The 18407-nt window shown below is 39.5% G+C and overlaps 1 protein-coding gene across 3 annotated transcripts in view; it reads right to left on the bottom strand.

The window, feature by feature from the left end:
• CTNNA2 (catenin alpha 2) overlaps nucleotides 1–18407 on the bottom strand; it is a 536393-nt gene that overhangs the window by 458385 nt on the left and 59601 nt on the right. For all 3 annotated transcript variants that reach the window (XM_009934739.2, XM_075420290.1, XM_009934738.2), the window contains one exon: nucleotides 12556–12662. In XM_009934739.2, coding sequence (XP_009933041.1) covers nucleotides 12556–12657 — 102 coding nt within the window. In that variant the 5' untranslated portion in view covers nucleotides 12658–12662. Of the gene's footprint in view, nucleotides 1–12555; nucleotides 12663–18407 lie in introns of those variants that run through there.

The following is an 18407-nucleotide window of genomic DNA, read 5'->3' as shown; positions in this document are numbered from 1 at the left end:
GGCTAGCTTGTGATTTCACAATTTGAAAGGTCAGTATCCTGTTGAATGCCCCAAGGATCATGAACTAACTTTGAAAGGTTGACTGACTCCCAGTCTGGTTGTTGCTTTGAGAAGGGAATTACAACAGATCTGGACTTGGTGCATTAAGTGTTCCCTACTAAGTCAGGGAAAGTATGTGACCAGGTCTGTCATGAACACAGAGTCAAGGACTTATCCGTTCCCCACCCCTTCCATCCCAAATACGTGCTGACAGGCAGGATAAAGGGGGTAAAAGCAAACAGACAGAAAGTTAAAACACAGGGTGAACATGCCTTATGTTGTCAAGAGTTTTCAAGGTGGGGCAAAAGGTGGAAACATCTTCATGTGTTGCATCACACAATACAGGAGAAGAGAAGCAGTCAAAGCAGCCAGGTTACCTGAACGCTGTGTAAGATCGCAGGTCAACAACCAAGAGACCCTGGCTGGATGACAGAGCAAGGGGTTGCACCAACGAGCAACGGGTGAGCAGGAAGCACCGACCGGGCTTGGGCACGGCGTCGAGCTCTGCCCCTGCTCTTCCGCTCCTGCACCCCCCATGCCAGGCGCAGCCCGGAGCAAGGGACACGGCCCAGCACGCTGCTAAGCCGCGCAGAACAAACCCCAGTGCTGCGGGAGGTGGTTTGGAAAGGAGAGCAGACTGAGTGCAATGCGAAGAGACGTGTCTGTAGTAACTTCTAGCATGTGAGGTTTAATGTTTGGTTTATCCTCTTCCATGCTAACAGTTTCTTAAGCTAAAATTGCGCTATATTTCTCAGATTAAAACAATTCCATCTATTTTTATCTTTTAAATTAATTCCTAAAAAAATACTCACATAAAATAAGGTGTCATGGCTACATTGTTACAATTACGCTTTTTTGCTAAATACCCTTTTATTTATGAGCTAGCTATCAGCCAAGAATGAAAATTTGAGCAACTAGTTCCTTTGCGCCACACTGACTCAACAGAAATATGAAAATGAAAATTCTATTACTGACTTCATTCAGGATTTACAAGAGACATTCTAAAGAGGAGACTCTATAAAAAGGAAAATTTCTACTCAGCAGAGCAATATTGCTTGTGTATTCTGCAAAGGTCATCTGCACAATGTTGAACACATCTGTGTTGAATACGCTAAGCATGAGTTACATGTGCTTAATAACCCCATTATACAGTAGTAAAAGGTTTAAGAAGTCTCATCGATGAATACTGAATGACTGTAGTAGTACACAGAAATACACTAAATCAGAAAGAAACTTCAATATATCAAGCGGAAAGTATCATCCTATTGAAAGAGACAAGCAGAAGTGGGTACTTCTTCCCAATCCCAGCATTTGCTGCTCAGACACATAATATTCAAGAACACCAGCCACTTCTGAGGTTGTGGGAAGAGATACTAAAAATTAATTTACCGAACAGGAAACTAAATATGGTAATTTAGACCGTGCACTTAAGGCAAAACCGCAATACATTTCTAAATATCTCTGGCTGGAAATCTTGTTTAAAATACACCAAAAGCTCATATCTCTTTAGTTCCATACTACTGTATTTTCTAAAACATTTAAAGATCACTACAAAATGTATTTGGATCCATTAAAAATAGCACACCCAACAGAATCAATATTCCAAAGAAATTAACACAGGAAAGGGAAAAAAGTTATCCATGTATCCATACCCCAAATTCTTTGAACTGCAAATAAATCAGTTAATCTTCAGGAATATGTACTGAAGGGAAATGGAATAAAAACTGCCATTGCTTTTCAGAACTTGGATCTATAATAATTAGGTTAATTAACACCTCAAAGGAAAATCTTGTAATTAGTGTATTCTTTTTGTAATCAGGCTTATTTTGTAGCCTTTCTAACTTTCATGGCTTGATGACACACAGCAAATTAAGTTGATGATAAATAAGAAGCAAATAAGATTTCTACATCACTCTCAAGGAGGAAGCAAAGATGGATTACAAACTTTAATATCCAAATTGCTTCTGAAGTCATTAGAAGCATACATCTTTAATCACATTGGCTGTGTATCTATTTTCCTATCAAATCTCATCTATGACAGAAAATAAGCCATCCTGCTCCTGCTTCCACCTCGATTCATAAGGTGAGAAGTCCCACTATCGCACAGTTTTTGTTCTTCCAGTAATTCTTCTCCCAGTTTCACAACTCCTCGTAGACCTAAAGCATGTCTTTCAAAAATATATCCAGTTATTAATGAAAATTTCTGGTAGCACCAAGTTGCCCACCATTCTAGGAGACCTATTCCAGCAGATAGTTTACTTCTAGTTTTCATTTATTTCTAGTTTCAGTTTCCAGATAAAGGATTTTATAAGACAAAAAAACCCTACACTACGATAAGACTTTTTGCTCATACATGTATTGGTTGAGATGGTAATACCTCTTAACTTACTACTCTAGTAAGTACTTACTTCGGAATTCTTACTGAAAATCATTTTAATGGCACAATGTTTTAGTTTAAATTAATTCTACAATATTATTCACGTCATAAGTGCTACCAGAAACAGTCTTAAAATCTACACTGGCAGCTAATTTAAGACAATTTCTTTTTATTGATAAGCCTGTATATAACTGAAATGCATCCAAAGTCTTTAGTCTGCCATTAAAAGACAACACTTGAATCCTTCACATAATTCTTCTCTGATCTCCTTCCAATATGTCAACTTCTTTTTTGAGAATAGGGAATCTTTCCAATAATCAACTCATTAATGTTATGTTATAAGAATAATACTGCCTCACTAAATTTACTTTATACCCACCAGCTGATCCACTTAAGGATCATATTATCTTTTGCTACTATGAGCTCACATTCAGTGGGACATCATACCAGATATTTGGAAGTTGCTGCTTAACAAACCATACCAACTCCCTGCTTATATAGCATGCAACTGACTTCATTTGTTTTTAATACATTTGATTCACATTTGGTACTATTAAAAACATTTCTTTTTTTCAAGTTAACCCCCTGCTAAATCACAGAATGGCAAGGATTGGAAGGGACTTCTGCGGATCATCTAGTCCCACACCCAGGTCAAAACAGGGTTACCTAGAGCAGGCTGCACAGGACCACGTCCACGCAGGTTTTGAGTATCTCCAGAGAAGGAGAATCCACAACCTCCCTGGGCAGCCTGGGCCAGGGGTCTGGAAAGTAAAGATGTTCTTGCTCACATTCAGATGGAACTTCCTCTGCTTCAGTTTGTGCCCGTTGCCCCTTGTCCTGTCGCTGGGCACCACTGAAAAGAGTCTGGCCCCGTCCTCCTGACACCCACCTTGCCGATATTTAGAGGCATTTCTAAGGTCCCCTCTCAACCTTCTCTTCTCCAGGTTAAACAAGCCCAGCTCCCTCAGCCTTTCCTAGTAGGAGAGATGCTCCATTCCCCTCATCATCTTTGAACCCCTCCGGTGGACTCTCTCCAACAGTTCCTCATCTTTCTTGAAGTGGGGAGCCCAGAACTGGACACAGGACTCCAGTACACCAGCGCAGAGTAGAGGGGAGGAGAACCTCCCTCGACCTGCTGGCCACACTCCTCTTGATGCACCCCAGGATCCCATTAGCCTTCTTGGCAACCAGGGCACACTGCTGGCTCGTGATTAACATGTCATCTACCAGGACACCCAGGTCTCTCTGCACAGAGGTGCTCTCCAGCAGGTCCGCCCCAGCCTGTACTGGTGCATGGGGTTGTTCCTCCCCAGGTGCAGGACCCTGCACTTGCTCTTGTTGAACTTCTTCAGGTTCCTCTGCGCCCAACTCTCCAGCCTGTCCAGGTCTCGCTGAATGGCAGCATAGCCTTCCAGTGTGTCTACCACTCCCCCCAGTTCTGTGTCATCAGCAAACTCGCTGAAGGTATGCTCTATCTCTTCATCCAGGTCACTGATGAATAAGTTGAACAAGACTGGGCCCAGTACTGGCCCCTGGGGAACTCCACTAGCTACAGGCCTCCAACTAGACCTGCTAGTGCACTCAGTTACCTTATAAAAATGTCCTAGAGTTAGAACTATTATAGTTATACAAATTATTATATGAGCAGCTATATCTGTTCCAATAATTAGAAAGTCTTTTATTTCAATAACTGGAAAAAATGCATCAAATACTTTTAGTCAGTGTAGGTTTATGATACCAACAAGAATTTGCTTATCAGCCAAAATGAAAATCCATTACTTCTTTTGTAACAAGGCCACCAGCTATTAACTAATGTCATCATCTTTTTAAACGTAAGCTGATACACCTACCCTGCTTTAATTAGCATTTTTTGACTTAAATGAAAAAGACTGAAATACGCTAATACATTTGTTGACTGTGAGAATTTTTGGAAGTGACATGTAGCTCACAAGATATTCTGAAAAAACAAAACATATAACTGCATTTCAAGCAAACTGAAAAAAAAAAAACAACTAAAAATGCAACCAAAGCCACTTTTGCCTCAAAATCTTCAGATGTTCCTGCTCTATAGCCATGAGCCTGATTAAATCCACAGGATTGTTAAGAACCTGCTGTATGTTTGGGGACAGAAAATGGTTGAGCTCTACTTCACTGCATCTTGCTATACAACTTCAAGGACACGTGCAGGATAAAGATATTACAATAATTATTCATATTAGTTTGATCTTCTTGCTTAAGAGTTTGGAGATCCCACGCAAGAACACCATTTTCTGAAAACTCTTCCTTGAACCAGTTTCGAGAAGACCATACCCAAGAAAAGAATACTGTCAGAAAAATGGCTGGGCAAGTCTCAAAACTCCAGGCTGTATTATTTCAGTAGAATAGCATAGCATAGCACAGAGTATTTCAGGTGGAAGGGTCCTACAACGGTCATCTAGTCCAACTGCCTGGCCACTTCAGGGCTGACCAAAAGTTAAAGCATGTTACTAAGGATATTGCCCAAAAGCTCTTAAACATTGACAAGTATGGGGCATTGACCACCTTTCCAGGAAGCCTGTTCCAGGGTTTGACCACCCTCTCGGTAAAGAAATGCTTCCTAATGTCCAGTCTAAGCCTCCCCTGGTGCAGCTTTGAATCATGCCCACGCGTCCTATCACTGGATACCAGACCGTAGTGAGGATGAAGACAGTATCAAAGACTTTCCCAAGCTTCAGCTATGCAATTGCTTGCACTAATTCTTCCCTGATGAGTGCCCTACATTTACAGGAAACATCCATCCAGCTCCTCCCTGCTCCAATCTCTCTACTGCAATTCATTCATTCTTGCCATGGAGCTACAACTGGGAATACCAGCAAAGCTTCCCAATGTTTACTTTAGCTTGACATTCAGCCATCTATCTTTTCATATCGTTTATGTACTATATTTCTTCTCATCCAAGACACTACCTCCATTATGATTACACTCAGTCAGCCATGATTGGGAAAACTTTACAGCAATTCTCTCTCCCAATGTTAAAACTATGGTTCTCTGCAAGGATAACTCATATCCTTGCCAGGCAAGCCATGAGGTTTGGGGTTGCGTGATTATATTACAGTGCACAGTGTCTACACAAATCTGTGTTCCTACATGGTTTACAGAATCACAGAATCACAGAATAGTAGGGGTTGGAAGGGACCTCTGTGGGTCATCTAGTCCAACCCCCCCGCATAAGCAGGGTCACCTACAGCAGGCTGCACAGGACCTTGTCCAGGCGGGTCTTGAATATCTCCAGAGAAGGAGACTCCACAACCTCCCTGGGCAGCCTGTTCCAGTGCTCCGTCACCCTCAGAGAGAAGAAGTTCCTCCTCATGTTCAGACGGAACTTCCTGTGCCTCAGTTTGTGCCCATTACCCCTTGTCCTGTCACTGGGCACCACTGAAAAGAGCTTGGCCCCATCCTCCTGACACCCACCCTTCAGATATTTGTAGGCATTTATAAGGTCCCCTCGCAGCCTTCTCTTCTTAAGAGTCTTAACTCTTCTTAAGAGTTTAAGTCTTATTGTCATTAGATCCATATTTATTACCTGTGTCTCTTCTCTTGGTTTGGCTTTGATGAGAAGATGTCAGAAGGCTGGACCCAAAAAGAGACTCCAGCTTCAAGAATACAGATGGATCTCAATTTGTGAGAAGACATCAGCTCTGCAAGTAGGAAAGATCACCTGTCTTCTGCTCATATAACAGTCAAGGCCGTGACACAATCTACACAACTGCATCAAGTCAGATACTTTACTTATTCAGTGTATTTGTAAAGATCTCCAGCAAATTCCTTCTCAGAACTTCCTTGTTGCACTTGGACATACTTATGCCATACACAGCAAACCGACTTCATATGATTACTACCTGTTAGACTGAAGAGTCTAAGTAATATTTTTTTTTGTTGTTGTTTTAATTTAGACTATGATGAAAACAGTTTCGTCCACACCACAAAGTAAACAAAAACCCCTTTCTGGTAACCCTGATCCACTAATAATTTATTAATGATGAACAAGATGGATAGTTTCTCAATAGGTGGAAAGTCTAACATTTAAGAACACAAAGAATTACTCAGTAAACTAGGTCCATTTTAGCCGTAAGCTTTTCCAGTCACCATTTACTGCAAACTTATGACAGTCCTGAGAACTTGCATGTCCAGCTACGATACAATAACAAATTTTCTCACCATGTCTCCTTCTTGGCTTGTGTGGCAGGAGAGAAGAAAAAGTAGCCACTGGGTTTCATTGCTCTGAGTTTAAGAACCATTATTTCATAAAAACAGAACATGGGAGTAACGGATGAGATCTAAAGCCCTCTGAATCTTCATTCTCCCCCCAGCAACTGCTAACAGGCATATACATAAACTCAGAAGTACAAGCACATATATTAACACCTTTAAACAGTGAATATAATCACTGGAAGGCATAGACTGACAAGGTCCAGACCTTACAGGACACTACATACTATAAATAGGATATAGTTTTCTAGCAAGGGAGAATAAAAATAGAAAGGATAAAATTTAGTTAGAGATTCTCTTAGCCAGCACAAAAAGTCTCTGTACTGAGAAGATCCCGAGTTTCCAGAGAGGCACAGATGTTACTGAATCTGATGGCAAAGAAGAAACAGTGATGGTCAGAACGTAGCAGATGTTTCTTGCAGAATCTAACGGATGAAAAAACCCACCCTGAAATAAATAGGCATCTGCTAGTTTTTAGTTCAGGAATTAATTTAAGTGATACATAGTATAATATTGGAGAAAAGTAAGGTGGATTCTATTCCTATTCCACAAAATAACTACATAAATAATGTTTAAAGCTCAGTTTTAACCAGAAAATAAAAATTCCATATTAATTTTTTGATAGGTTTTGACTTTGACTCCCTGAAACAAATGGCCATCACCTAATTAGCCAATGCCAGAGATGACTGATCCCACGCTCCCAGAAACGGCACAGATCCGGGAGTTTTCTGATGGAAACAGTGCTTAAGCAGAAACTAACTTCACAACTGGGAAAGCAGTCCTGTTCAAGTAAGGAAAATGAAAACAGTATTAACTTTATTCTAGAGTGAATTGAGCTGGAATGATCAAACAATATGCCTTCAGAATTCATTTTCCCTTAGGTCTGCTGAAGATGACTTCAGCTGAATCCAGCTATCCAATAGAGAAATTGCTCAAAAATTCCATGCAACTACCAACACAAGAGGAACACGTATAAGGCATGCAGTGCTCCATTACCTGTTACTGGTTTTCTCAAATTTGACTAAAACATGCAAACACACTCACAAACCCTCCAAAGAAAACCTCTGCTGGTACACGCATGGGTGAGGTTCAGATGCAGCTCCCTGACAATCAGAATCCGTACTATATTTCGTATGGAGATTAGTTAGCATATCAGATCTAGGGTTCAGATGCAATAACACCAACGTTCACTGAATATAAATAATATCTGATTAACTGGAATGGTTGGGAAAATATTTACGTTTCTCATAGCAACATGGAAACCAGTCCATTTTTCAAATACACTGCACAAGAGATTGGATCAGGCACAAATTCTATGAGAAGAAATCGCAAAGTATAACATCAGCCATAATTATCATGATTTTCTAAATAAATTGCTCTAATTAAAACTATTTGGAATTTTATCTAATTATTTGTTTATTTTATAGATACAGGTTGCTTTGTTTCACCGAGTGATACTATATCAAAAAACTGCAAAATCATTAACCAATAATTTTTGCCTGCCTTACAACACCCTACTGTTTCATTCTAAGCTTCTGTAATGGGCATCCTAAATTTACTGGTGGAAAACCACAAAACATACAGTGCAATTCAGAATTGTCTCTTCACAGCAACTCCAGAAGGACAAAAATGTGTCCTACTGAAAGAAAACATAATCAGTCATGAAAAATCTGAAACGGGAACACTCACTATTCTTTGTGTTATTATTACAATTCTGAAATAATACATAATAGCCCAAAAATTTAAAGATCCTAAAAAGCACATCTGCTGTGTGGTTCTGGGAATGAAGACACATTTGTAAAACAGTCACACTGCTATTTAAAATACCTAGGAAAAACTACCGAAAAGAATCACAGGTGGACACAAGAAAACTTAAATCTCATCTAAAGAGCAAATCGAATCTTCAAAAATTATACACAACTCCTTCATCTTTCCATCCACGTGTTCACATGAGTACTTTTGGTGTTTTTCCAGAAAAGAACTGCATTAACGTTGCTGGTTTATGGTTGGGTGTTTGTTGGGGTTTTTTTCATCTCCTTAAGATACATAACTTGCATTTAATTATTACGCAAAACCACCAGAAACAAAAAAAAATATCCCAAGTCCTTACGGGAAACCTCCACAAGCATCAAATATCAGTAATGGTAGTAAAGACCTACCTAAAAATGTAATTCTTTTTTTCCCAGTAAAACTATCCAGAGTCTGATAAATGGAATTGTAATTCATTTTGGTGATGCATGAAGGTGAGAATAAGAGGTTGTATCCCTTCAGGACGTATTTTAGTTATACATTTCCTCATAAAAAAATTCATAGAATTAAAAATTGTAAGAGTTATAGTAAAAAAGATTAACTGTTATAAACCCTCAAACAACAAAACTAGCAATAAATACAATTACCTTCTACTTTTAGCTAATTGTGACATTGAAACCAGAGAAAAGAAACATATTTCAATTGTTCAATTCAATATTGCTGAGAACAGAAATTCTAATAAATTTTTCAGTCACACGTTCTTACAAAATCTCAGTAATAATAATGTGATAAGAGACATTTGGCAGGGCATATCTGTTACTCTTTCAGCATAGCAACAAGCACTGGGAAAACGGGTACCCCAGCAAGCAGTAATCCTCTTACATCTCTGACAGCCAGAGAAAGTTTTAATTAGTTTGCTAGTTCAAGGCTTCCTAGAATAAATGCATTTCTGTCATTTCTAATGCATTCTCATGATCAGTTAATGGATTTTTTTTTTTTTTTTTTTTCCTCTCCCTCTGGCTCATACAACCTTATAATTTCTTCTAAATCAATTCGTAGCTGTCCATATTTTCTCATTTGGAACACTAATGAGCTTGTCTAAAATTCTCTTTTAATGCCTCATTCTCCCGTCACACGGAGGTGTTCTTTTTCAAATCCGCATCGCATTTCTGTACAATTACCCAAAATTTCAGTCAAAATCAGTGGATGCGCCACCATTTGAACATCTGTCACTCAGGTGTCCATATATACACTGAGCTCAGAGCCTAAATCACCACACGCACACACAGAGACACAAAAGGCTTGATATGTATCTTTGGAACCTAAACACTTGTGTACAACAGTTTCTACTGTTTTAAGCATTCTCCCAAGTAATACACAGCTTGGATAACAAGACGATATTCTAAATGTTCAAGGTGAATGCCAAACAAAAACACAGATTTGTCTTGGTGGTGCTAGAAATCACAGAAATCAGACAAATTTTGGCTGTACAGGACCTCAGAATGTCTGCTCCAAACTCCTGGCCCAAGTAGGACTGCCTTCAAAGTCAGGTCAGGTTGCTCAGCAGCTTGTGCAGCACAGTTGTGTTGCATTTTGTGGCCATGAAATCTCTCTCTTCTATCCAGTGACCTACTTTTAATGACTTATGAAGAGCTTTACATCTCTGATTTTTGCGTTAAGCAGCTGTTATCAATCTGCAGTAGACTTCAGAGTTCAAACTGAACAGGGATTAAATATTTATGTATTTATTTATTTGCCAAGATAAACTTCCATATTAGATGCTCTCTTCAGGAAGGAAAGCGCTTTGAAATTTTTAAGGAGATTCAACTATTTGCATGTGGAATGTGCACATGGTATCTTGTGGAAGTTGTCACTGCACAGGCAGATGGCAATCTAAACGCAAACAGAGGTAAAGGAGATCCTATTCTTGACTTCACCAGACTGTGTATGCAATTTTAAGCATAAAAAAGAAAAACCTTTAAACTGGGATGATCGTTAACTTATCTGAGAGAAACAGAAAGAGCAGCTGAATAACTTGAGCTAAAAACGCAACAGATAAACCCAATCTGAAGGTAGCACATTGCTCATCACTTGAAGCTTTCGTGATTATGTTTGCACAGCTCACAAAAACATGCTTTAGTCAAACATACTTTATTGGATTCAAAGTAGAGGAAAACAAGCAGAACTACTTATTTCTCTAATACAAGAAATTACATTACATGTTCAAAAAGGTTTTTTTTCATATGTCTGTACTATCTAGAATGCTATGAAATTCAGAAATCAGAATGGAAATATTCATAAAAATTGAATAAAACAATCGTCCAGCATTTCTCTACCCTCTCTTGACTGCGCTTTGTTTTCTCTAGTCTGCTTTACATACAGCTAAAATAAAAATACAATATTCCTCATCAAAACACAAAGGTAAAGATCTTGGGCACCTTAGTTTACACCACTGAAGAAACACATATCCTGTAGTTCAACCTGTAATTTCTCTACTTACGTTTCTTGAGGCGTGCTATCAAACATCAATCTAGCTAAACCAAAAGTTAACCCCAGCAACTTCAGAGATTATGAAACCACAACAGTACTTTTACAATTTTTGGCTGATGTGTTCTCTTTACTGAGCAAGATGTTGGAAGTTAAAACAAAGTGAAAGGAAATTGGGTAATTTCAAAAAAGAAGTCTTCAAAGAAGACTCAGTAATTTGCTCTTTTCACAACAGATCGTGGTTCACAGCAGCTTCACTTCCTATGCCAACAGCAGGATCAGAATAACAGAGAACTCCTAACCTCACTTTCAGCTGGTAGCAAAATGAATTCAGGGTTTTAGTCTGTTTTCCATATCAACAACAAAATTCTCAAGGTTTATAATGACAGTTAATTACCATGTTACCAATGGCTATGTGAAACAAAACATGTATCTTTTTGCTTTTCAGTCTGTAAAGTTGCATACATTGTTAGAAACTTTCATGTCCACAATAATTTGTAGAAAGAGAACATAATTATTTTCAAAAACAAAGAAAGAAGGCTAGGTGCTAGTTCTTTGGAAAGTGGCTCATTGTAAGGAGCGTGGGAACCATACAGAGACATTATTTTGGGGGAATTTAAGAAGTAGGGATTTATATTTTATCTATGTTTTCTTCTGAAAACAAAAACGTCAAGTCTGGCCTCACATGCAGAAGGCGACCCAGTAGACCGGTCTCAAGATCCACAACATCTATGAGAAAATTGTTAGTAGCAGGTGCATGGACAGATGGGGTTAGCTGGCATTCATTTTTAATATAATGATCATTCCTAGAAGAAAAATGACTTGTGTATTTTAAATAATGGAGCAACCCATCATGATGCTTACTAGAATAAAATTGCATAACCAGCTGCCCATTATTGACAGCAGCTCAGGGACAGAAAGGCACCAGGCCACGGACTCAGCAGATCGCACTGCCGGTGACAGAAGCTCGCTGTCTGCTGCCGTATTTCTCTGGGCTGCCCAGCTCCCACTCCTGTGCACACATGGCACACGTACATTCGTACAGACACAGGCAGCGTGATAGGCACAGATAGACAAAGATGTTCTCTGACGATAAAGAAACTGGTCTACCTGGTTAAAAGCTGAATACCACCAATACACACATTATACATGTTCCCTAGCATCACTTTCACCTTGCTCTTACTAGACCGTCGGACAAACGTTTTTGCTTCTGCTAGCAAGTTTTACTCAGTTGAAAGGGAACTGGTTGAGCATACACTCCTCATCGATCACAGCATGAAATGAAACAGGTTGTAATAGTTTCTTTGATGTGGTTGGTTGGGTTTGTTTGTTTTTAACGTGAACCTGTCTTCCATGTTGTAATAACAAACCAAGAGCATGTGCTCAGTCTTCAACCGACTCATGAATTTCTAAACTACTTTTAGAAGACAAACAGAAGTAAATAATTGTTGCTACTATATTCCTGCCCGTACTTTGAGACTATAAATTATTTAGAACAAGAACTTCTAAACATGTTTGAACAGAGCTTTCCACTACAGATCATGAACAAAAACTGTTCAAGTTTTTATTAGCTATGATTCTTAAGATAATTATGTAAAATGAGTAAATATAGCATCAGGCTGAAGAAAGAAGCAAAACAAATCTAAGATACTTGCCTGGGTAACGAGGGGCTCCAGTAGCCTCTCTACTGTGAGAGTCCTGATTTCCAAACTTTTGGGGTCCCATTTCAAAATGATAGGTGACGTTGCAGAAGTCATAATCCCTAGGACAGACAAAATTGCACAACATCCATTAATATTATTGGTGTAATATCCAAATATTGCATATAATTTATTTAGAGGATAGCATATATTCTGTGCTTCTTCACATATGAAATATTTGTCCATAATGTCACTAGTGTTCCTCTGCTCTTGTTAACTCCCAAGTGCACCGCTGCCACATCCTCTGAGTGCTTAGACATTTATATTCAGAATCTTTCTTCTCCAACACCCCTTAAGAACAGAGACCCTATCATGCTGCATATATGTTGTATTGGGTGTCCACAGCAAGGCTTTGGCAGTGTGGGGTCTGCAGGGTCCGCTCTGGGAGAAGAGACCTGGGGCTGTCCCACGCTCGACACAGCATGGACCCACCACAGGACACAGCTGAGCCCATCAGCGATGCTGGTGACACCTCTGGGGAAACATGTTTAAGAAAGGACAAAACACTCCCTGGCAGAGTGAGGAGTGAGGTAAAGGAAGCGTGAGAAACAATCCCGCAAACCCAAGGTCAGAGAAGGAGGAGGAGGTGCTCCAGGCGCCAGAGACGAGATTCCCCTGCAGCCTGTGGGGAAGACCATGGTGAAGCAGGTATTTCCCTGCAGCCCACAGAGGACTACAACAACGCAGATATTACTGCAGGCCATGGAGGACCCAACACCGCAGCAGACAGTTATGTCCTGAAGGAACTACATCCCACTGAGAGCACATGCAGAAGGCAGGTTTATCCTGAAGGACTGCTGCCCACGGACACCACCCCCTCTGAAGCAGGGGAAAAATGTGAGGAAGAAGCAGCAGAGATGAAGTGTTACGAGCTGACTACAATCCCCATACCCCATTCCCTGTCCTCCCGTGCCACTCGAGGCAGGAGAGGCAAGGAAGAAGAGTCAGGAGTGAAGGAGTGAAGTTGAGACTTGGAAAAAAGTGAGGATGGGGGAAGGTCTTTTAGATTAGCTCGGCAGGGACCTGGCAGCCAGCCAAGGCCAACCTACCAGTGGATAGAACACAACAAATTCAACAAGCCTGTTCAGCTTTTTGAGTAAAACTTCCCCATAGTATTCAGGATTTCTTATTTTTGCACCAAAAATGGCAGTATGTTTAAAAAAAAAAAAAAAAAAAATTCTTCAGACCGTCTTATGCTTAGAAGTTTAAACAAGGCCTAAAACAAATGCAACAGCAAGTTGATGTCATTTTATTTGCAATTTCAGGTTGTCTTGAACATTTCAAGACAGTTAGCATCATTTTTGAAATTCCAAATACAGAAAAATCCAGCTGTGAGGTTCTGAGAGACATACAATGCACCTTATAGAGCTGGAAAGTGATGCAAGTATTTGGTGACAACAGAAAAATTTGAGGAAAAAAATGCTCATTTTAAATAATTCTGGTTTAAGTATTTCCCTTTATTTTAAAACTAAAGTAAAAAATTAAGCCCTATATACCTAGAACACCATGAGAACTCTAGCAGGGAATGACAAAAGAATAATATCATTTGTACATTGCATGAGATCCAAATAAAACCCTCTGTGTATAATATCCCAAATGTTGAAAATTATTGTCTCCAGAAGCCATGTTTAACTTACAAGCCAATTTCAGTAATTCAAAAAAAAAAAAAAAAGACCAAACAAAAAACAATTCAGTGAAGAAAATTAAAAGAAGTTCAGCTACTGGCCCTTGAATAACACTCCACTCTATAAAGCTTCATTCAATAAGGTACACGTTCAGTACTTAGCAACATTATCTAGCATATGCAAAATAAGTTCCATTCCTTTATTCAGGAGAATTTCTTAACTAAATCCTGTCACTCAAAAATAACAGGCTAGTAAGTCAATACAGAATTCATTCACAGTCTGCAAAAGATTTTCACTGTATTACTAGCAGACAGCTTAAAATACTTGTTCAAGAAGAGGCGTATCAGAGCTCCCTAATCGATATATTTATAAATCATATATAAAACCAGCCCTCAGTCTCCTCTCATTTGCAAACATTTTGCAGCAGAATTATCTCGTAATGTCTAGCGGGTGCTAAAATCGCTACTACTCAGTTTCCACTCTTCTCCTAAAAATCATTAGGCTTCATATTTTGCAATGCTGAGAACACCCATACGTGTCATTAGAAGACTATGAGACAGTTTTTAGCTGCTGTAAACATGGTTAATGTGGGAGCTATTTTCATTTCTCCAGCAAACAATGTTCAATCATCTTTCAGAACGTGTTTCTTTTTTTTTTATACAAAGATAGCTGCTACTCCAGTTGGCCTCTGTATTCCAACAGTAGATTTTAAGTAGAAAATTATTCTAGTCAATAATTTATGAGTTACGATACTTTTAAATGTGTCGTATACAGTTTCCTTCTTTGTAATAAGCACGCTTTTCCTCACTATTAACATGGGCACTCAAACATACACCTCATTATACAAAAATATATGCAAAGCTGTAACATAGTCCAAACCCTACAAAAGAAAACTCATTTCAGTAGGTGGCAATGGTACAGGTGACAAAAGATAACCTGGATGATCAGTTGTTTCAATCAGAATACTGCCTCAGTTTCTACCTTTACTAAGAAAAAGGAAAACTATCCTTCAAAATTCAATACAAAAGTGTCAGCACAATTTTTTTCAACTATAAAAAAGAATACATACAAAAAAAAGTCTTATTAAAAACCTATGAGAAAGTTTTTCGTTTGCAGTAAAATCTACCCCACCAAATAAGTAAAAAGTCAAATTAGTGCATTTTCCTTGACATTTCTCCAGCTGCTGTCACAATAGCAATCTCAAATGACAAAAGACTAAAAAGAAGATACCTGCCCACGCATGTGTATACAAAAAGATAAAATATTTCTTCCTTACCATTTCTACAACAATATCCCTAGACTGAATAGGTGAATGAGGACTGCTCAGCTGGATAAAGGAAAGGATGCTAACAGTGTCTTGGGACTATTTAATCAAATATTCCCCAAATAATGAGCTTTAAATACATCATTGAAAACGTAAATTGCGTCACAGCTTACACCTGCCTTGGGTTGTGCACCACCTGCGAGGAAGATAACCTGTGTGAGCAGAGGGTAATGGCATCCCAGAACATTTTTCATATAAATATAAAAGTGTATTATGACAGATAGAAGAAAAGAGTAGTAGCCACAAGTAGAAGATCTCCTTTCCTGTTACCTTCTTTCCGTGAGCATGTCTGCCGAGTATAACAGCATAACATTAGAGACACGCAAGCTGGCTCTGAATTACCTAGTACGAGTACAGGGTAGGCTGGAGCACAGGACAAGCTAGCTCAGACATTAGAAACCCCAGCAATGAACAGAGTCCTGGAACCCCACCTGTCAGCCGATCCGCCTGGCAGAGGACTGTAGTGATACCTGGGGTATACATAGACGAGACTCTGCTGTCACCTTACATCCATCTGCAGCACTGAGCAATGCAGATGTACGTTGTGACCCGACCCGAGCAGCACAAAGTGCTGAGCTCCGATAATCAAGGCAGCCTGGTTTCTAACTCCATTCTCAATACTTTTGCCCATTTTCTGTCACTACTAATGCAAGAATTCAAGTAGAGATAGAAGGGTGCAAAGAATGAGTGCACAACAATTGCAAAGAAGAGAAATAAAGGAAAAATGTTAAGAGGGTAGAGACTAACAATGACAACTAGAAGAGCAATAGAAAAGGGAACAGAGAACATCCCTTTCTACAGATAGAAGCACCGATCATTAGTAAGTGACAGCCCAGGACGGACTTTAGCAGATCTGGCTGAAAGAATCAGAGTTGACATGGGCAGTTCCCGTCACCAGGATGGTTTGGAGGAATATCTATCTCCACGTCTGAAGAAGTTTGACAGACTTGCTTATTTTATTTCATAAATGTGACTCTTCTTTCCTAAAACTTAGGCAGGAAAAAACAAGCCAAAATAAACCCTTAGGCCCTACTCCCAAGCTTAACCACGCAGAGAATTGTTAATTTGAGCTTTTCTAAGCTCTCAGCTTCCTTTTGGATTCACAGCTCACTCTCCTTCTGCTAACCCTCCACCTCCACGTTGGGTTGAGACTCTGGTCTGGCCTCACCAAAATAAAGTTCTTAAACGGAAGCAGCCGATTATGCAAACCCAGACTTCTAGCCAATAAACCATCACGTAAGAAAGAAAAAGGCCTTGACAAGGGGAGGATTACCTTGGTAACAAAGCCAGTGGGACGGTGACCATGGAGTGCCCTGACACAGAAACAGGAAAGCTATAAAAAGGCGATGGCTGAGTCATTCGTGCTTTTCCGTCAAATTAACCAGCTCAGTCTTGGAGGCAACTGCCTACACCAACACCTTACTGAGCTGAGAGGGCAAATTGCCTTCAGAAATCAAAGAGGCCATGAAGAACTCACAGGGAAAGTGCAAATTGCAGCATAAAGGGTCAGAGTAGCAGAAAGGTTCCACCTCAACCCACCCTCATGACCTGCTGCTTCTTCTCCTTTAACTAAAAAAAGCGATCATAAATTTCAAAATTGTGTGCAAAGCCTAGCTGTATGCAAAGTCCAAAATATTTTTATCTACTATATCACTTAGATAAATAATTCTAGTTTAAAGGCTCACACATCTAGCATCTATCTGTTTGGGCTCTCACATCAGCATTGCCTGAGACGGCCCTGAGGAATGTGGTACCACGATGTAGCAGCGGTTGTGCAAACCTTCATACCCTTTGGCCCAGCACACCTTTAAGCTGCATCCAGTCCCTAATGAGCCCATTTCAGAAGGAGGTTTAGAGAAACAATAACACGAATCTGAGGACAATCTGTGGACTCTGGGACAAGAAGCTGGACTATGAATTCAACTCTCAGGTGAAGTTTACTACATTAGAAGATCCTCACTCTACAGGGATGTTAGGTGTGATACCCACTTCTAAAAACACCTAAAAATCTAATGGTTCGTCCTCCATGAGTAACCTGGTGGTTCAAAGGGGGATATCCCTAGGAAGGATGAAAAATAGGGGAATTCACATTTGCTTGATCTAATAAATATTAGCAGTAGAATTGTTTGGTGTGAAAAGTGATTTACTCCGAGTAAGCAATGAAGACGCTCGACAGCTGTTTTAAACAGCCATACATAAAATTCCTATATTCAAATAATTTATCTTGCATTACTCATAAGAACACGCTTTTTTTTCCACTGAATAACTTTTATAGTCATGTTAGGGGAGTGTCTTAAAATGCTCAGTGAAACTGAAGATTTTAAGGAACCTATACCAAAAGGGAGCCCAAGCCCCAGCAAAAGATGGCCAAGTCACGTCCGTACAACTGAAGATTTTTCCACAAATCGCTCTGTATTCACACAGTTCCCCAGTGCCTCCTAGTAAAAGCCTGCTCACAGAGTTGATCAAAGCCTCTGAGCTCCCTGCTGCTGGGATGCTGGTTCACGGAGGGTCACACCGCAAGCCCAGGAAAAGCCAATGATTTTAAATCAGGTTATTGGTGCAGATCCTATGCTCTGCATTCTCCTTCCATCATATTTACCCCAAAATGACTGCATATTTCTACTTCTAGCAAAATAATACCTTTATAAAGTACCTAGTTTACTGTAGATATGATCAATATACATAAACGACCCTCCTTTTTAGTAATAAATCTGTAACTTTTTAAAATTTTTTTCCAAGTTCTGTTCCTTCTAAAGGCAAATATTAATCTCACATCTAACTGAAAAAAAAAAGTAAAAAAATCCACTTTTATCCACTAAATCCATTAACCCTCTTCCCGTCTTGTTATTTTTTAT

This window comes from Opisthocomus hoazin, chromosome 5 (genome assembly GCF_030867145.1).
Source record: "Opisthocomus hoazin isolate bOpiHoa1 chromosome 5, bOpiHoa1.hap1, whole genome shotgun sequence".
NCBI lineage: Eukaryota > Metazoa > Chordata > Aves > Opisthocomiformes > Opisthocomidae > Opisthocomus > Opisthocomus hoazin.
Note: the sequence above shows the minus strand (reverse complement) of the source record. Positions and strands in the feature narration are given on the sequence as shown.